Below are 21,442 nucleotides of genomic sequence, written 5' to 3'. Positions count from 1 at the left end.
ATACAGGTACCTATGGTAAAAAAAAAAGGAAATAAATGTGTTTTTTATTCATAATTTTCAATGTTATCACAATAGTACCGCAAAAATATCGCAATAAAATCCTAAGTCCATATCATCCATCGCTAGTGGGAGCACATTTTCAAAAAATGTGTAACTGCGAATGAAGGCTTCCATCTTTATCACTTCTCCTTGTTCTTGTCTGTCTTCTTCTTCTTCTTCACTGCTTTTAGTTTTCATATTTCATCGGCTGGGCTGGCAGCATGTTCCATCAGCTTCAATTATCCACCCCGTCAGCCGACCGCCGTCGCCTGTCTGCTGGCTTTAGTGATTACAGGCTTCAGGGGACAGGTAATCAGGTCATGGTTATGCTGTCACCGTGACGGTCCGCTGAGACAATAAGGAGCATGCGGGATGAAAGAGCGCTTCCGTCTTCAGCCACTAATGTCACGGCAACCGAATACATCTCTGCCACGAGTCGTGTCGAGGTGCAGATGTTAGCGGAGGCTTGTTTTCTGACAGTGTTCGGGCTCTGGCCGGACTGCTATGTAGCACCGATGCACAACATTTCCTGATTCAAGGGCGGGTGGAAAGTTTCCAGCTCGGTCCGTTTGGCATTGTGTCTCTGCTTTTCGTAAAGGATCCAGTCCTGTTGGATTCATTCGATGGAAATCCGACGCAGGCAGACAGGCTCTTTGCAGAAGAGTGCGAAGCGGTCACACCTTGAACTTGGTCACCAAGGTTTGAGTCTTTCAAAGTTTTAAACCGCTGAGGCTGTGCTGTCATTGTAGGTGGTAAAATGTATTGATACCGCTTGAACATTACCACATTTTGTTGCATCGCAAATGTGTTTCTCTGGGAATTTACGTGACAACCAACGAAAAACTCAAGTTCTGTCTGCTGAACGAGAACATGTATAAACAGCTCTCAGTCTTCAGATTTTTAAATGTATTTATGGGAAATTACTTTAACAGGAAGTCTCACATAAACAGAAGATGTAGGTGTGAATTGGTGACTCGTGCCTTTTTGGATAACTGTGTTCTTCATTCAGTGAAGTTGCACACGGTGGGTAGATTATCTGAAAAATGTACTCTAGTAACATTAGCAATGCTTCATAATAATAATACTCAAGTCAAAGTAACTATTATGGTATAGTAAAACTAATCTCAAAAGTATTTTTCCCCTCAAAAAAGTTACTCAGTTAAATATAACTGAGTCACTGTAACTGCCTCTGACTAAAGCATCCTGTGTTTTCTGTGTTCCTTTACTAACAGGTCTACTGAGGTACTTGTGGTTTTCTTTCAGCAATAGGTTTCTACTTCCCACTCTACCAAGTTGAGTACTTTTGCAAGAGACCATAGTAGGTTTTGGTGTTAGTTGTTGCTCACACCAACTATTTCTTTCACCATTTCAGATTCACATTTAGAACATGTAAATTAATAAATAAATCTGTTTTTTTTTGCCCACATCTAAAATTGTTGGTTAAACCCAATTGATGTCCAACTTCAGCTGCTGTCCGTTCTGCCAACACTCCATTCGTTTGATTCAACAAGATATATCTCAATTTTAAAGTTTTGTTTTAGATATGGTCCTGTTAAATAGACTAATGGTTCATTCACACCAGGTCTGTTTAGTCTGCTTTAATCAAACTCCAGTTCGTTTACCTAGAACGTCTGGCTCGTTTGTGGAGGTGTGAAAGCGTAATCAAACTCTAATGTGGACCAAAAAACGTGAACACTGGTTCGCCTACAAACTTCAGTCTCGGTTCGGCTAAACTGAACTCTGCCGCAGTTTAAATTCTTAAAATGCCAAGCGGAATGGAGATTGCTCCAAAAGCAAGAAGTGGACTATGGTGCAGGGCATTCTGGGTAAATATAACCAAAACAAACACATGAGTCTAACGCTGGCGAGAGAAATGGCTCGTGGTCTTTTACCAAAGACAAAAGAGAAATGCTACAACGGCAAAAATCTCACACCACTCCATTTTCCTTTATGTTTTGTGAAGAAGGAAGTCATGCTCTGTGTCGTCTACTGAGGTTTTTGTGTCGTTGCCTTCAGTGGTTCTTGCTGAATGCCGCACCAAATGAAGGGTGTGGACAGGTTTTTAAAGGTTCTGTTTCGTTTGACACAGTGCAGTGAGAAAAAGAACTGTTCTAGCTGAACATAAAACAAATGTTGCCATTTTGGTCCCCAGTCCAACAGAGTCTAGTGAACTATCAAGTATGAAAACATCCTGACTCTCCTGCTGGTTACTGTCTAAGATGGCAGACAGGCAACTGATGTGACAGTCGTCTTTTCAGACATGATGGAACTGCTGACAGACTTCCTGTAGATGGAAAGACCAACTTTTAAAATCAAGCTGTTGCTTATTTATTGAACCTGTTCCTGAATATGGGAACTATTTTTTCTATTGAAGGCATTTTATTCACCTCCTTGCTGTTTTATTGAATAGAAATACCATTTCTGTAACTTGCTGTCCAATATTCTACTTTACCGCCATAGTCCATTTTATCATCTAGAGTTAAAATGAGGTGATATTCTATGGCAACAATATTGTCATAAAACTAGAAGTTTTGTCCCCCCCCGTCTTTTTTCTCTCATCATGGGCTATTTTGGGCCATGTGGTTAACGGTAAATGGCAACACTTTGGAAGGAAAGGCTTTACTATTTTTAACCAAAGTCAGAGAAAACAGAGGCTCCACTGTAGGTGTCTGCTTGTCTTAAGTATTTTCATTGAGGGACTAAATTGACTCTTCAAAACCAGTTTTTCTAGTCAACTATATGGTCTCCTGCTGCAAATTCAAGCTCATTCTGGCTGATTGCTGGTGTTGACGGCTGAACTATTCTCCATCACTCCCAGCAGTAGTGGTTCAAAGGTTTCTTCCTGATCTGAATGTCCGGACCAGTTCTGAAGTTCAGATCAGTCTTTGTACATTATCACAGTTGGTTCTCTCTCTCTCTCTCAAGTTCCTAGTTGAGAGCTGCTAATGAGATTTCTCCTTCACTCCAATTAAGAATTAAGTCTGTTCCTTTCTGGATTTAAACACGTTTGGGAGGCAAAAGCTTATAGTTTCATTACTTGGCAATCACAAGTTAGAAAGACATGGACCTAATCTCTTTCTGTCTCTCCTCTCTTTCAGAACCGCATTGTTCTGGGGAAGTTTCTGTGCTGTTTCTCCACAGTCCTCTTTCCATCTTCACTCCAGTCCAGCTGCCTCTGGCCAAGGTAAAAAAAAAAACACTTTAATCTGAGTGTTTCATTTAAACTGTTATCTTTTTCTCTACCACGATTGAAATGCATTTCTAGGTGGTCTGTCCCCCTCTTTGCTCTTAGGCTCATGGATGTTAAACTTCCTACATATCTTGGAGATATTTTCAAAACTTTCATGGTGGAACAATAGTAACCTTTTGGGACTGTCCAGTTTGGGGTCATTTGCAGTGAGATTTCAAAATGTCTCTCCAATTATTCACCAGACAAACTCTTATTTCCCCCTTGAAACTAATGCACACAATCATAAGATCAGGAAGGGTTTTTTTTTTATGTATCTTTGTTCATGGTCTACAGTGTCTAACATTTTTCTTTATTTGCAGAATAATTTGTAAAGCTTATATAAAATATTTGAAAAATAAAATACAGCTTACGAAGTTGAAACACCTAGCAGAATAATACTTCATGTTCTAGACTCGAGTCCTGTTTTTTTGTGTGTGAATAAATAGTCTGAGGAGGCTTCAGTCTTATCACTTTCTAAGAGGATTTTGATGGTGTCATTGGAAAGTATGATTGCTTTTGGCCAATGTCGTTCATGATTGCTTGATTGAATTAACGTTTTCCTTAATTCACTGTCTACTCCTGATCCCAAGATGACTGAAATGCGCCAACCATTGCTGCAAGATTTTTGATTAGGCAACAAAAAATACCACAGTGCAGTGCAGAAAATAAAGCAAAATAGAAACGCAACAAAGAGGTGATGAAGAAAATTTCCAAGCTGGCAGCCTTTGTTAAACCACTTAGTTGGGTTGGAACAGAACCAGTATCCCTCTCGCCTTACCTAAACATTAGTCTTGCTAACGTGGGTGCCGACACGACATGGTGCTGTGAGTAAATCGGTGGCTAATGAAAACATCAGCGATGGGGAAAAATTGACAGGCTTAGCAACAGCGTTCTTCTCCAGATCGCACTTTAAACGCACAAACGGTGTGTACGCCCCAAGACTGTGGATGCTTTACTCTCCATCTACTGGAGTTGCTGTGTTTTGGATTTGCATGTTGCATTTACAGCTACGCTAAAAGTCAGCTGTGCCTTAAAACGGATTTCAGTGATTACAGAAGCCCACCAGAGAATGCATGAAGGAGCATGAAAACTTCAAAGATCACAGAAAAACAATGCTGACATCACACTTGCAACATCCAGCGGACAAGGGTACTATGTCAAGAATATCAATTACATTGCATTATACTTTAGAGCAGGGGCTAATCTCTTGTTCTTTGCATCGTGCCCTGCTGTGAACTTCCTTCCTCTTCCTTGTGTTTAATGGAAATGTTCTGGTCTGTTGGAAATGAAGACTCTTCCTGTTCCAGTTGAGATGCTCCTTCCACACTTGGCAGACTACTGACTGCGTCTGACCGCTGGGCCTCACACCCAGACCTGTGATGCTAAAAATGCAACAGAGCGGCTTAGAAATGACACTAAACAAATACAGAAATCTAACAAGACAATGTACAAATATTAGCCTTGCCGTCCACTTTGAGGCAGTCGCATAAACCCGCCTTTGTTGATTGCCGTAAATAGGTCGTGCCCGGTCTAGGACTAGATGACTTGGCTCAGTAAACTTTCTGTTGATTTGAAAGGCTTAGGTCCAGACCAGAGTGTGGTCACTGGCCGCTTTGGGATTTTGCGCTGGTCTTCATGATTCAAACCTTCATTACTTCAGGTTCTGCTTCTAGAAACCCTTCTTTGGTACTCTGCTGACGACTGGTTTGTTGCAGCAGCACCCGCTTCTCAATCCATTTGGAGTGATTTTGACTTTTAGGAGTTTTCCTCTGAGTCCTGCTTTGCCACATTGTGCGAACACAAGATTCTACACTACTGCATGGCTGCTCCGAACCCCTGCGTCTGTTGTCTTGCTTTGCAGCAACACTCAGGTAGGGTAATCAACCTCAAAACTCACTGTTCTGATATTAAAACCTCTAAACTCTTTCTGCCCTGTGTGTGAACTTTAAGAATCTTTTTACTTTGTGACTCAGTAATCTAGGAGAAAGCAAAGCAAAGATGTAAAAGATGTGAGGGTGTACGGGGGTGGAGCGGTTGAGAGAGAGGCGAATAGCTTGAAGGTCCCTTATGATGACACTTCAGAACTGCTTAAGATTCACTTTACAGCATTAAAAGGAACTTTTTACTTTGCTGAAAGCACCGAATTTCAATGAGATCAAGAACAAATATAAAAAAAATGTTAAAAAAAATTAATTTTAACATCATTTAGCAGATCAAAAGCTTGGGTTAGGGCCAGAGATACTTCACGGTTGTACGTCTCTTTGAGCGTCTTCACTGAGTGGTGCAAATCTTACAATAGAAATGTACATGAAGACTTTAGAACCTTCTCTGTGCTGGTTGACTAGAAGCCTTCAGTCTTTATTTCTTCGTTGTAATACTTACTGGACAGTCGGACTGAAACTTTGGGCAGCATGCAGTAGCATGGAAGAGTATTCCTATTTATTTGTCACATTACAGCCACAAGCTTCAATGTATTTCAATGGATTGTTATCCTATAGACTGGAGTTCACAGATAAATCGGTTCCGATTTTCTTAATTTTGGGTGATTAGGGATTGGCTGATACTTAAACGTGAAACCGGCCTTTTAGAACCAACTATTTGCAAAGGTCTGAAAATCAGTCACTTTTTGTTTGTTAGAGAGGACTGAATAATGAATTAACTAACTAATGTTAACAATAGTCACCCCACTGTTGCCAACTTATTGACTTTGCTGCTGTATTTAGTGACTTTTCAGACAAAAATATTAGTATCGGCTAACATCGGACTCAGCAGGTCGGACTTTTTACAGATCGATGATCGGTCAGAAAACTGCAATTGGTGCTTCCTATATAGACCAACACAAAGTACCACACAAGTGGGACATGGATTTCAAAAAGTTTTGCAAGTGAAAATGTAAAAAGTGTGGAACACCCTACATGTTCAACCCCCTTTCATTCTTACGGCTACTGAATAAAATCCAATGCCACCAATCGCCTTCAGAAGTGCATTTAAAGTTCAGCAAAAAGACCTCAAAGTTCATTGGCATGACAACTACCCAGACCTTATAGAAGAATAGCAAGAGGAAAGCCATTGATGCGAAAGAAAACCATAAAAAAATGTATTTACATTTTGTCATTAGGCATAAAGGAGGAGGTGGTGCAGAAAAAGATTTTGGGGTGTGAATACTTTTGCAAGATGCAATAGGAGACAAACAAACCCTAGTTTGAATTCTTTCCATATGATTTTAGTAAAATCATGTCTGTTTGGAAGCAAAACATAGCAATTAAATATAAATAGCTTCCTTAAACCAAAGGCCTCGTCTAGAAAAAATAAGGTCACTCTTCTGTATACCTAGAAATATCATTGTTTCTTTACTAGAACAATTGGACTAAAAGCCATGTAATAATTTAAACTAACTGGTTTTATCCTTTCTTTATGTGTGTTCATCTGAAATGTCTGAAGTAGTTTACTCAATGGGCCAAACTCCAGTTCAACAAGTGGAAGCTGGATTTCTTGGTTTTTTTTGGATAAATAAGAATAACGAAAGCCTCGCCGCATTTAAAACGGCAGCTTGAGTTTTAATCTCTGTTACAGGCATGACATCAGTGTCTCTGTGTTGAGACAGGAAAATCTTAGCACACTGCTGCTGCCATAAAAGCAACACAATAATGAAATGACATCACAGTGGGCCAGTAATTAAATGAGCAGACTGCTGTCTTGGAGGCTTTACTGGGATGGAAGATTGTGAGTAACACTGTGGTGCACAGGAACACGGTGGAGCAACTGGCTGAAATTCACAGACGCATTTCCGTCTTTCAGTTTTTCTCAAAATTTAAACAGGAAGATGTGTAAATTTTTGTTGTATCCTTATGAATTAAAGCTAACATTAGGATCTGAAAAATTGGTGTTTAAGAGTCTAAAGGAGTAGCAATATTAGGCCATGTTATACTTAGTAAATGTTCATAAACCAATCTATAACAATTACTCTGAACAAGGAATAATTTACTTTTTCACAAAGAGGGATCTTTTATTACATATTGAAAAAAGAACCTGGAGTTTTCTGTCTTTGCCTCAGCCGTAGAATTTATTTTAAATCAAGACTCAGATACATGTCATCCTTGGTGGTGTAAGAAAACGGAGTCAACAGAAACTTTGAGCAGCACTGATGCGATGTTGGCAAACAGAAATTTTAAGGTTTCACATTAGAAACCTTACTGATGACTGACTGTGACAGTTCTCTCTCTCTCTTTTGGATTAAACCATTCTGCTGAGACAGATTAACCAATCAAATGGACCCTTGATGCTCATGCGACTCTCCCAATGCTAACCCATGGTTGATCTTGCTACCATTATCTATTAGGTTCAGTCTAAAAGTCTCCACAAATGCTCATTCTAGCCATAAGTAGATCATGACTGATGGCCTGTAATCTCAACCATGTAATCACGTCATTGTGAACACATGTATGGAAACACATCCTTCACACTATCAGATTTAATGCAATCAATACAATTTAGCTACAACAAATCATAGAATAATCAAAGCTTTGTCAATTTCTACATGGGAAAAACATGATTATTTATTTAGGAAGAGCTTTAATATGTATTGACAGAAACAAAAAAGTCCTGCGCTCCATGGACCCAATCTAAGATACGTATGGGCATCAGGTGCCATGGCAGTCAGTGTGACCGGTCAAATACATTACTGACATACAAACAATGAAGGAATATGATTCGAAACAAAATAGCAGGTCAAATACGCATACATACACTACTGTAATCCATTGTGATGGTTGCATTGGGTAGTTATTTACAGTCAACCAACATTACTTACACAGGAAACAGTGGTAGGAGGCGCCGAACCACCAATTATCTTCCTGTGTGAAACATCTACTGAGAAGCGGAACATGTACAGTGTTTCTTGTACGTAGCTGCTAAATAAGTGAGGCAGTATTAAGATGAATGGAATACCGCCTGTATGTTTGCTTTTTCTACAGTTATCATTTTGTATCACAGACTTACCCTGATTCTCAGTACAGGTTTCAAGGAGGATGACCATTGATGATGGTCTCCCATCATCAGTGATCGATGGATGGCCCTCCAACTCTCATTTACACATCCACCCTGTGTAACAAGATGGTTTCCATAAACTGCAATGACATTTTTGAGATTCAATTCTGTTCAATCCAAAAACACTTTATGTAATCCAAACGGAAAATCAAATGTTGTAACTTGCGTCATCCAAGTGTCTTCAAAGAGTCGTTGTGTACGGTGATGCTGTGGGCAGCAAGGATCTACAGTAATAGTCAGTTTGACAATGAATCTGACATGTGTTTGCTGTATGACTGCCTCATGACAGCTTAATTTCCAGACAGCACAGACGACATTCCACAGCAACAGCTGACACCATCTGTTCCTGATAAGTACTGCTAATCCACCTCATTTGCTTTTGCCTCTCCTCTTTTGATTTTCCGTATGGTTAGAAAGTCGGCCAGATAGACATTGGGAGTCGGGGATATGATCCTTGGGTTAGGGTTAGACCAAGGGTCGTAGTTCAGGTATTATTTGAACTTTTGAGCTGCTAGTTAGCTGCTCCCAGCTGTTAAAAAAAAAATAACCGTGTCAATGTGTACACTGCGGTTACGCATTGAAACAACCGTACAGTAAAAAGTAAATGCGAAAAAATCCTTCCAGCTGCAATGCATCCAAAACCAGAGAGAATAATTGTCCAAACATGCAACAACTCAACCCAAAAAATTATGAAGAAAAGCCTTCAAAAATCAGAACAAATCTGAGAGCCACTCCAACATAATGCCACAATGAGGGATGCAATTTAAGAATTCATTAGAGGGATTGGATCTGTTTGAGATCTTAGAAGTCCACTTTGGCTTGTCTTGTACTAGCCATTAGCTTTAGCTTGTAGGACCAACTAATCAGTACTTATATTAAATGAAGACACCAAGAGAGTCTTCTATTGGATGTAAGATTAGCCTTTCTAGCTCTCAGAATACAGTGCAGCCTAACATTTTCAGATCAGTTTTGGTGACACGTGTGCTGCTGTGTTCCCTCTTAGCCTGGCTCATATTGAGAATCATTTGCATAAACAAATGCTAATTTCATTGTTGCCTCCTCTAAGTAGGTCTAACGCCGTCATATTTAGCATAAATTGTCATTTTCCTTCCTTACATCAAAGGAAACTCCGATTAACAAGTGGGCATGTGGAGAGAGTCGCAACATAAACAGGGACGTGTTAAACACTCCAACCAGTAAACAACCGCTCTCTCTCCCCCTCCCTCAGGGATCTGGTCCACCACATAGACTTGCCTGTTTACTATCTAGAAGTTCCTCCAGGAACTTCCACAAGAAACTCCATTTATGGGAACTTCAAAGCTCGTCCAGGCTCGGTGAGTGTGTGTGTGTGTGTGGGGGGGACTTTTATCAACCCACGTCTTTATGCCCTGAGCTGAAAGCTTCTCTTTGCCTGCTTCTCTCGTGGATACAATGCAAATAAGCCGCTGCAAGAAGGAAGTTCGAGCCTGAGCCTAAAGGGAAGGAGAAGAGAGAGCAAGACTATGAGCAAAAGCTGCAGGAAAGGTGAAGCTGCAAATAAAGAATGCAATCTCAGTCAGTATGTACTAGTTCAGCAGTAAAAAGTAAAGTGTGAATTTTTTTTGTATCTTACCAAGGCTTTTTCCACTCTGACAGTCGGGATCACCTCCACAATTTACAGAAACAAAACGCTGTACTGTCCCTGACATATTGGAGACAGAGATGTCTTTATTCTGCTGCTAGCAGAGGATTTGAGGTTGGGGGGTGGTGTTTGTGTTAACTAGTGGTGTGTGCTGGATAGCACTCGTTTCAAGCTTCATTGATTCACTGTTGGAGAGACCCGGTGCACAGATCATGTTTGGGTCATCCCAATTAGAGACGAACTCAAGGTCTTTAATGAGGAGAGGGGATGAAAGGGCTTGCCAATTACTCTCTGGCACTTTGTTCTGAAAACAACCTGGTGCTGTCAAGACCCAACTTGATTAACCTTCAATGGCTCTAACATTGTTTATTCTTTATGTGAAGAAAAACTTGAAAGGGGATGGAGGGTAGTAATTAGCGCTCATGATGCGTCAACTGCCTTTTCAAAAAAATGCAATTTTTACGCTTCAAGTGATACCCTTTTGATTGGGGTTTATTGGGATCAACAGTCCAGTGTCACACGCGTCTTGCTATGTAGGGCCTCTTTGACACCAACTGAATGCTAAATGAACGCACATGGTGTCCTTGAGTGTCTGGTTCACAGAATGTAATGCCAGTGCTAACATTGGAACCCCTCTTGCTTGGAATCCCACACGACAACAAAAAAATCATAGATGTAACAGGTCTGGTCCTTTAGTGTGTGGCGTACAGCCACGTAGCAAAGACAACACATCAGACACAGACAGGCTTAGCTCACCAACATTCAGATGTCAGGGGGGAAATCTGTCAAAACCTCTGAAAATCGAACATGAGCCAAATATGGCCGACTTGGCAGAATGGAAGAATGATTATTAGAGAAAATAGTAAATGGCCTGTACTTTATATTTATTTTATGAAATCCAGAGGACACCAAAGCACTTCACACTACATTCATTGATTCACCCATTCACACACTGATGGTGGCAACCTACTGAATTGTAGCCATGGAGAAGCGAGGCTGCCATTAATCAGCGCCACTTGGCCCTCTGACTACCACCAGGAGGCAAGGCAGGTGAAGTGTCTTTCCTGAGGATACAACAACAGAGGTGGACGGAGTGGGGATCAAACTGGAAAAGATGATGATGGCAACAAATAGAAAATACAAACAAATGTCTCAGGCGTCGAGCAATATGCTGAAATATCGGGCCAAGACAATCCAACATGTCTGATATCTCTCGATGTCCTTCCAGGTGCACCAGATCACTTTTCACACCCCACAAACAGCAGGAACATCTCATAAGATTATCTTTAGAGCCGTCATGATAATCATAGCATCTTCAAGATTGTATAAAATTGGCATTATTATCTTGCCATGTGAACCAGGCAGAACTTCCTTTCTCGTTCAACGAAGTTGTTCAATCTGTGGTCTCTAGAGATGTGGTCCACTAGACCACACAAGCTCTTTATTTTGTGCCCGGTCCGGAGGTGTTGCACCAACCTTTCATGCAACCACCCCACATCCCCGCTGTCCAACCGTGACATTTGCTGCTCTCCTCTTGAACGACGAGCTAAAGGAGGAAGAGTTAAAAAGCAACAATCAGGTGAAATACATTGATGCAAGTTGATTTCATGCCTTATGAATGTAGGATTATGAAGACTTCTACAATGTATTCGAACCTTGACGTGCTAACAGCTTGCAGGAAGCACTATCAGCCCACCAGCATCTCTGTTTCATCCTTATTTCTCAGGGAAGGTTTTCAGATAAAATCATCTGGTAACTTAGTGTAAAATAAATGCAGCATATTTCACAAATGCAGGTGCAGTCTGTGTGAGCGCAGCAATGATAAACGAGATATTGCCTGATGTAAAAACTGACTGACTGAATGTTTACTGCGGTCATACTGTACTGTGGCCTTAAATGGGAAAAATTGCACTAGTATGAAGCTAAAGCCAGCGGAGGGTTTGGCATAACTATGTTAATGAATTATTGTTGTTAATTATTGATGAGGCTGTGAATGTTCAGGATGTCATCTGTTGCTTCTGGCTTGTTTGATGTGCTGCCTCCACGCTCAGTTTCACAATGATGCACAGCTGAGCCAGAAAATGTTATCTGCGTGGTGTGTGTGTGTGTGGGGGGGGGCTGCGGTCGGACAGATGATATCAGCACTCCCCCTCTGAGAGTCATACAGTTCACAGCACAGGAAGTGATGTAGAAGACAGTGTTAACAGGAAGCTGGCTGTTTGGAGGAGTTTACATTGGGTTCTTTCCACATCTCATAGATTTGTCATTATTAAATCAACTGTTCCTTCCTTTCGATTACGGCACGGCGAAACTGTGAGGCAGTCATCGTTTGATTTGTTTCTCGTACGTCTTCGTTTCTTCTGCTGGAAACTTACTGAGGAAAGAAGAACATACTGAAGGTTAGAAAACTCATCCAACAGGTTGTATGTGACTGCACTTTGTAATCGGTACTCGTCACCTAACCTGACCTCATGACAAATGGTGTAACAACTAAATTAGCAACAGTGATACACATTGCATGTTGACATTTTTAAATGCCATTGATTATGGGTGTCATGATACGCTCCGCTCTTAAGACGAGACAGTGTATGGAACTGAATTCATAAAAACAAGATGAGATGGGGGTTATCGCAACGTTTGTGGGGAAATAAAGAATCCCCAGTATTTGTCGTTACAAACAGAGTAAACGTCTCACCGATATTGAATTGTGTTTTGAAGCTTCTGCAGTCAGCGAAGAGTGTTTCAGTCGATGACAAACCTGCTAATTGTGCTAAAGGCAGAGAAGCAGTTCACCGTTCCAGGAAAACCGTTTATACGCCGTCATCAGTGGCGATGCTAATTAATGGCAGCCTGCATTGTGGGAAACTAGTTGTTGCGTAGATGAGTGTGAGAGCAGCGCATACATGAGAGTAATTGACAGTGGTAAGACTCTCCTCCTGGCTCTCATTGGTTGTTTCTGACGGAGCAGTGTGTTTCATTTACCACTTGTGTAGAAGAGCATTGGGAGAATACAAAGAAGCTCTTTTTGTTTTTCACTGATTGTCTCATGTTATACTGTCACGACATAATTACAGTTTTATCAAATGTCTAAAAAACATATTTTTATATAAAAGTTTTCTACAGCAGTTTTAAATTTAAACGTAAGTAAGATTCAGAAGATGGTGTTGGATGTATAAGGTTATCTCTACAAACATTTTACATGTTTAATTATAAGATCTGCAAATTAATTTGGCCAGAAGCAATGGGGTTACGGTAATTACATAAACATAATATTGTCAAAATTACCAGTATAAAATAGTGCCTATGTTCTTCATTGTAAAAGATGCAACTTTTTTAATGGGTCTAGTATCATCATAGATCTTAGTAGAGCTCAAGTTGAGCAGATGTTTATGAGTGTTGGTTGTCTTCCAGTGTTCTGGATCGATTTTGGCATCAGCCGGATAGAGTTTCTGCCATAGTAACAAATTGCATCCACATTGATCAGGACACGCTGTCTGGGAGGTGAATGTAAAAAGAGTTGTGGGACACACCTCGGTGTTGGTTCTCAGGCTGAAGCCAATTCATAGTCGCTGGGTTCTGTTCGTGTTTAAAATGCTTTATTTACAGTTCCAGAAACAACTTACCATTCCAGTTATTTTTTTTCAAACTAAGTATGTCTTTTTATGGACTTAATAATAATAGAGACATACATTAGTTAGACAGACAAGTCACAAAATGGGTGACTCATTAAAACATGGTGGTGTCTTAAAAAATGGAGACACTTTTGTCCGTACGGCTTCCTGTAGTGCATTGTCATAAGAACAGCGTGGTTTTACACAATGCATCACTTTTAACATTTGTTGGTATTTATTGTTGTTGACAAACCGGTGCAGCCCTGCATGTCTTTGGATTACATGAGTTGGTGCCAGCCCACAAAACGCACAGCATGAACTCCTTAGACAAGAACTGATTTACCTTGAACATATTCAGTGGAACATCATTTAAAAGTTCCACCCATCCACTGTGTATAGCAATTAACTTATTATTCTTGTACTGTGACACGAAGCTTGAGTACCTGCAGAGAATCATGCAAACTCCATGCAAAAAGTTTGTGGCGCACCGATCCAACGTTAATATCTGTCAGTCCTGATATTGAAAAGATTTCTGTATCAGTGAGAGTTTGCCCGATCCATAAAGGCAAATCTATTCAGTCTAACTCTATGCTTTTTGCTCTGAGTGACTTTATTATTTATTTGACATTATATGTAGAATTCCTAACTGCACTTTCAGAGCCATTTCAAATAATGTTTGTTGTAGTTTATTTTCTACATTTTTGTCAGTTTCAGTCTCTTTATTTATTCTACATTAGCTGTTATGCTCCTAATTGCACTGACTGAACAAATTAAGGTTGTTTTTACCTGTTTGACCAAATTTGTGAAGCTACTGGTGTAAGTAAGTGTGCTGAGTTATCAAATGAATTTGTAATTCAGTAAATGTATGTCTGTGTTTTAAAATGAGAAACATTTTAAGTCAATTCAGCACTGATTTTCTGTATCAGATCGGTATCGGTCGATACTTAACCTCAGATATCGGTATTGTTAGTGGAAAAAAAGTGGATCTTGCGTCTCCTGGTGGCGACAAGATTCAAGGGATACAGATACTTTTGCAAGGCGCTGCGTCGCACAATCCATTTACCTACCAAAGACGAACTCGAATGTCTAATGTTTAGCAGAGTCCTGCTACAATATCAATACAGTAACTCAGTTACCGCGGCCCTTGAAAGGGCCTTTTGTGTTTCACAGATTATCATACTCGATCAAAGTGATACAAAGTGTTCTTTTTCACCACAACAGCGACTCTAAGATATCATCCCACTGAGCACGTTGAGGAAGAAACGTAGCAGAGTTTGAAGATAAAACAGATTTTTTTTTTATCTTCTCCCTCAAAATATTTTGGTTTTTCCATCCAATCATCCAGATTGTAAAAAGGATGAATCTAAATCCCTAATATGTAAGGAGCCTTTGTCTATAAGGGGAAATAGAAGAGCAAATGGGAGATGCATTATAAATATTCTCTTCATTTCTGTTTATTTTTCATTTTGTGGCATTAAGTGACTGTCACTCTACTATATTGTCTTTCATGGAACACAAACTCCCTGTAAATCAGCAAAAAGTGGTCAAACATGTTGATTTGATGAACGCCCATCACATTAGTCCAATCTCTGGAGGGGCATGGGGGGCGGGGGGCCTCGAAGGTCTGCAGACGTCCAGGGAGGCTTCGGTTAAGCCTGGCTTCGTCTCGCTCTCTGCCTCCTCCCAGATCAGATGAGATTAGGGAAAGTGCTAAGGAGCTCTGCAGGGGCACAGCAGAGCGCAGAAACGCTGAAGCTGAGGAGAGGAGGCACGCAGCAGAGCAGGTGGGCACCGGTGCAGGGAGGGAAGAGAAATCAGCAGAGAGCGTGCTGGTGGATCCTGGATGGTTCCTGCAAACAGAGGCTGAGGTTTGACACAGAGTAGACAAGCAAATGTTTGGTTATTTTTTTGTTTAGCTGTTTGCTGTGTTTAATGCAACATCCAGCGATTACAGATTCATGGGCAAACAAAAAGAGACAGAGAAGTTTTGAATATAGTATGCTCTGTTTCCTGCTGTTGAAGCAGGGTACGCACACACTCTTAAAAAGTCTTAAATTCATGCATCTAAAAATTAAGGGCTTGAAATGTCCTAAATTAATTGAAAAACAATGTTGGTCTTGAATGTTAATCAGAGGTCTTACTTTTTTTGTAGCAGGATTATTTAATCATATGTATTTTTATGCAGTTTTCTTTTTTCTTGTGGGACTTTATTGTTACACAAAAAACTTTGAGTAACACACGGACATCCTCATTGTGTTCTGTGACTCAAAGTGGTGGTGGCTACTGAAATGAAATGAAATGAAAGCAAAGCAAAGCCTTTATTGTCATTGAACTGAATTAGTAGAAGAAAATTCAGGATTGAACTGAAGATGGTACTAATGATGAGAAGAATCAAAATAGAATAAAAGCTAGTAAATAGCTGCTTATATACGCTTGCTAGTTAGCTAGCTAGCATTTACTCTTGATAGATGTAAAAAATAGCTAGCTAGCTTTATCCTCATTAGCTAACTAGCACTTACCCATGATGCTAAGTGCTTTTTTATGTCCGAGCTAAAAGGACATAGCTAATTAGTTTTACCTTTGCTAGCTGGATAGCTAACAAGAGTAAAGCTAGCTAGCTTTATTACGTTCATAGTTGGCAAGTGCCAGTTCATTGCCAACTGGCTGGACGATGTCTGTCCTATACGGCTCACTTCTGTCGCTAACTCATACTATTTGTTTATTTGTGATTTTCTTTTGTCCATTTCTGTCATGATACAAGTACCAAATTTTATTCTTAATAGTCTTAAAAAGTTGCTGAAACTTACAGGAACCCTGAAAAGACTCTTTGTCTGTTGACAAGAAGCTGGTAACATTTCCATTGCTTTAGTTTGACGGTAAAGTGACGCATGAGGATGGAGTTGGGGGGGTAAAAATGTCTGAAGTTGTTTTGCTAATACTTAGTGTTGACTCAAAGTCGAGGAAATCACAATAATGATCCCATAAATGACATTAATCACAAAGGTAGATGCAGTTGATGATCTTCCAAACTCCCCTCATGTCTGGTAAAAAAAAAAAAAAAGCATCTAAGCTGAAGATGGGTTGTGATGGCGTGAAAGCAGGACTTGTTTGACTCTGCGTGTGTGTCTCTTTCAGCAGGCCGATGGCGAGCTGATGCCGGCGTAACAGCAGCTGACGTCGGGACTATGTGTTAAGGATTGCCTTTTGAATTTTTAACCACCTTGAGCCCGCTGGTATTCCTCTTCGGCTGTTAGTGGAGTTTGTGTCGGCCATGGGGAGGAAGAAGATTCAGATCAGTCGGATCCTGGATGAGAGGAACAGACAGGTCGGTGCCTCCTTCCCTGTCTGTCTTCTTACGTCGTTTCTTCTGATTACATGTTGTTTTCTGGAAGACAGAAAGTAACAGTGTCATCTGTGCTTCTGAATACCTGTGCAAAACTGTAATTTTACTGAGAAAACCAAGAAACCAAGACATTTTCAAAGATCGTGCATCTTTGAAACTGTCTGATGCATGATGTAGTGGAAGGAAAGTTCTCCTGAAAACATACCATTTACATCTGTAGAAAGGCAACTGGAACAGGTGGAGCTGGTGTTTTAGAAGTGTCTCAGCAGGTTTGGTGATGATGTGCTACAGACTGAGTTGAGATCTAACATCTAGAGCTGAGAGGATTAGAATGTAAACACAAATCTTTACTCGTGTACAGCAATATGCATAACTAACATGTGCAGTGATGCTAATATATGTAAAAAGTAATTTACCAGCATACCTCTAGTTACAGTACCTAATGCAGCTTTTACAGAAATACAAGAAATACCCAGATGTTTTCACTCATCCCCAACTTTTACAATTGTCACATTTTGTTACATTACAGCCGTAAACTTTAGTGTATTTCATTGGGATTTTGTCACAAACCAATGCAAAGTAGCATACCTGTGAATTGGAATTAAAACAATAATTTTCAAAGTGTTTTAGTCATTAAAATCTAAAACAAAATCTAAAAATCTAAAAACAAATGTGGCATTACTCTGACACTCATTCATTAAAATTCAGCAATCAGTTGGTTTAAAACCAATGTGTTTAGTGACTGGAATCGATCTGGGTTAAGTATAAGTTTAGTTGAAGGTTTCAGAGGTTCTTTTAGAGAACTTTGGAGAACAAACAGCTTAACATAGAGCAGACGGGTCAGGGTGGATGCTGTGGAGAAGTTGAAAACAAAGTTAGGTTAAAAACAAGAAAGCTTTGAATGTCTCATAGAACAGTTCAATCCATCATCTAAAAATAAAAGAACTACGAGACAGCTGTTGTCTTGTTAAGGTGAGGTTGTTTAATTAAAATGACAGGCTGGTTAAGGAGAGCATTAAATAGAGGAGCAGCCAAAAGGCAAATGGCAACGCTGGAGGAGCTGCAGTTTAGGCTCAATAATCTGTTGACAAGTCGATCACAAATTCTGCCCTCTGCAAATCTGGCTTTCATGAAAGAGTAGCGAGAAAAAAAAAAACGTTGTTGAAAGAAAGTCAAAAGAAAATTTGATTACGGTTTGCCACGAGCCATGTGTGATAATGATAATTATTTGGTTTGGTCAGATGAGACAGAATTTAAACTCTTCGGTAGCGGTGTACTGATAAATCGACCCAGATTCCCTTAATTTTGGACGATCAGCTATTGGCCGATACTTCCGTGAAAAACCAATCTATCCGCCTCTGTAAAGTTCTGAAAATCAGCTCCTCTTCCCATTTGCTCTGCCGTGAGACAGACCTGCCCTCCAGGTCACGTCTTTATGACAATAGTCACCCCACTGCTGCAATACTTATTAACTTTTAAGACAAAATAATTGATATTGGCTAAAAATGTTCAGGCATTTTAAAGACCGGTGATCAGCCAGAAAACTACAGTCTGATCGCCGCGGATTTCTGATCTACAAGCCGAGCTCATAACCATCTGCACATTATCATGCTGTGCTGATGCTTTTCTTCTGCTCAGAGTCTATAGAGAAAAATAAATGGAGCTTAATACAGGAGAACTTGGAAGAAAACCCCTATGTGTTAGAAGGGCCTAGTCAAAGTCCAGACCTAAATTATTTGAAAATGAGCGTAGAGACTTGACATTTGCAAAACTGAGATTTCTAAAAATACTTGCTGGTGTATTTGCAACTAAAAGCAGTTGTGTGTAGAATGGATGAGGAGGACTTGAAAGAAATGCACTCCACACTTTTCAGCTTTTGATGAAAAAAAAAACAACAATTGAAAACATGCTTTTTTTTCCCTTTTGTTTCACAAATATGATTTGCGTTTTTCCATCACATTAAATCCCAATAAAGTTGATGAAATGGATGAAATGTGGGGGGCATAAGTTGGAGCATTGCCTGTCATTTAGCAAATCACTCCAGATCGGATCTCCCGTTACAAAAACAGCGTTAGGCCTCCATCCCGAGGAGCTCCTGGACCTTTCTCTGCACCGTTTCCTTTCTGAGACAGCAGTGTGTGCAGCTGCTGGGCGGTGAGGGCAGTAATTTCTGGTTAGCAGCGCTCGGACAGCACCCTGTCATTAGCAGGGCGGGTCAGCGTCAGGGACACACAGTGGCCCTCTCTCCTCACATCTCCTTACATCTCCACGCGGCTGGCCGCTGGAATCCCTCGCTGTCTGACTCCTCTATATATACTTATATATATATCTATATATATATCACCCCCCCGTCAACAGCACAACAAATACCAGCCTGTCTGGAAGGATTGCACAGGCTCTGGAAATATGGATGTGGCTGGAAATAAATATCTGGGAAGATTGTTTACATTTGATGTTTGGTTGTCTCGGCCCGAGCTGTTTGAGAACGGACACTGCTGCAGTTGTCTGGCGCGCATATCGCCCCGAGTCTTATATTTAGATCATGGGCTCTATTTTAGGAAGTTGGCTTGCGGTTTTGTTTTATCTGTCAAGCACATCATCTGTTTTTAGCCATTTTTTCTGCTTTCTCATTTTATCTTTCTGGTACATATTTCGTTTCATATACAGTATATATATATATATATATATATATATATATATATATATATATATATATATATATATACGTATATATATATATATATATATATATATATATATATACGTATATATATATATCGTATATCACAATACGATATTCTGATCACGATATGATATGTATCACAATATTTGGCAAACGATACAATTCGATGCGCTTTTGCGGTTTTCTGAGTGATTTTAGTGACATTTTGTGTTCCATAGACTTGGATTTAATTAACTGAAAACTGATTAAAAGCACCAACTACACAATACCTGGCTCTGATTGGACAGAGTCTAACAGTCTACAGCTGGACAAAATGAATCAAAGATGCAGTGAGAAAATTAGTTGCTGTCATTTAATTAATGTGGATTTTACGCCAGAGCGCCAAATCCTCTGGCGTACCTGAAGATTACATTCTTCAGGCAATCGTTTATATGCAGAGACCACTAAGCTAAAAATAAATTACTAAGTGGATGCCACTAGTCGCACCGATATCCAAACTTTGCTTTAATTTCGCAATCTCACTGCTTTTGCCACCGCTCCGTTCTGCTTCTCTTTCACAGTTACTTGCGCAACTTTACTTCGTTTCTTAGCAACAAAATACAGCCCATCGTTATTTATTGAAGATTTGAGATTTCCAAAAACAAAGGAATCTAATGTTGCGTTTTGTTGTTTACGATTGGAAGCTCATTCCCTTTCACATTCCCGGAAAAGCCGGTTTTTGACATTTCTCTGACATTCGGAAGAATATGGTTTACTTATTTTAGCATAACTCCGGTTTTACTTTGCCTATTAACACAATTTAAAAACTTGTATGTAGTTTATAATGTGCACTTTAAACACAAGTTGAACGTGAGACTGGGGGAGGCGGAGTCTTGTTGCTACGCCGTCACAAACCAGACATGTTAAAAAGACGGTATAAGCCTATGGACCCCTATGGTTTAACGTATCGATACTCGCAGATGAAAAATCAATACCTTCTGAGGGTGGAAAAAAAATCAATAAATATTGTAGTATCGATTTAATTATACAGCCCTAATATATAAATAAATATATTTTAAATTTTATCTAAGATGCTGAAGCAATTGAATTCTAGTAAAACACTGCCAAAACCCAACATCTTACCAAGTAGTAACTTGAAATATGACAAAACAAACTTATAAGTAACTTTTCAGGACGATATAAGAGCTTTTTAAAGTAAATAATTCTTTAATATTGATGAAAAAGTACTAGTTCCATTGGCAGATTATTTCACTTATAACTTGGGAAAAAATTTAGTTATAAGTGAAATAGTCTGCCAATGGAAATAGTACTTTTTCCATCAATATTAAGGAATTACAGACTTAAAACAAGCTTCCCAAAAAATTACTTGTAAGTTTGTTTCGTCTTATTTCAAGTTTGCTTTATTTGCATTAGAACCTAGACAAAAATCACTTGGTAAGATTTTGTGTTTTTGCAGTGAAAACCACCATCACTTATCTACCAACAGCAATGAGATGGTTATTTGTTTATTTGTGCTTTCTAACCTGAACATATTAGAGCCTAAACAGAGTCCTTAAGCTCCCCGTCACCTCTGCAGTCAGTGAGCATCCTTGGTGCTCCAGTCCCATGTGAGGCGCTCCGAGCGCAGGATGATCGGTCCCACCCAGCACTCGGACTCTACAGAGCGCCTTCTGCGCCGGTCGGGCCGGTATGCAAATACGCTCTGATCTGCACCGAGAACCGTCTGCTCAACTGACTGGCTTTCAGGTGGTGGAAAACAACAACACGTTAAGCAAATCCCAGTGCGGTGAGCTCAGTCAAATGCATTTGTTGGATCAAACTGTCGTCAAAGTGGGATAATGTGTAATTTCGTGCTGCTACTAACGATTAA

At 39.9% G+C, this 21,442-nt stretch overlaps 1 protein-coding gene across 3 annotated transcripts in view; it reads left to right on the top strand.

The window, feature by feature from the left end:
- The window catches only part of LOC114143294 (myocyte-specific enhancer factor 2A-like), a 47,125-nt gene that overhangs the window by 5,904 nt on the left and 19,779 nt on the right, over nucleotides 1-21,442 (top strand). For 2 of the 3 annotated variants that reach the window (XM_028015183.1, XM_028015180.1), the window contains exons 2-3: nucleotides 3,138-3,223; nucleotides 16,682-16,871. In XM_028015183.1, the coding sequence (XP_027870984.1) occupies nucleotides 16,818-16,871 (54 nt within the window). In that variant the 5' untranslated portion in view covers nucleotides 3,138-3,223; nucleotides 16,682-16,817. Of the gene's footprint in view, nucleotides 1-3,137; nucleotides 3,224-12,209; nucleotides 12,335-16,681; nucleotides 16,872-21,442 lie in introns of those variants that run through there. The other variant, XM_028015181.1, reaches the window with a different exon arrangement.

The sequence above is a fragment of the Xiphophorus couchianus genome, chromosome 4 (assembly GCF_001444195.1).
Source record: "Xiphophorus couchianus chromosome 4, X_couchianus-1.0, whole genome shotgun sequence".
In the NCBI taxonomy this organism is placed as follows: domain Eukaryota; kingdom Metazoa; phylum Chordata; class Actinopteri; order Cyprinodontiformes; family Poeciliidae; genus Xiphophorus; species Xiphophorus couchianus.
Note: the sequence above shows the minus strand (reverse complement) of the source record. Positions and strands in the feature narration are given on the sequence as shown.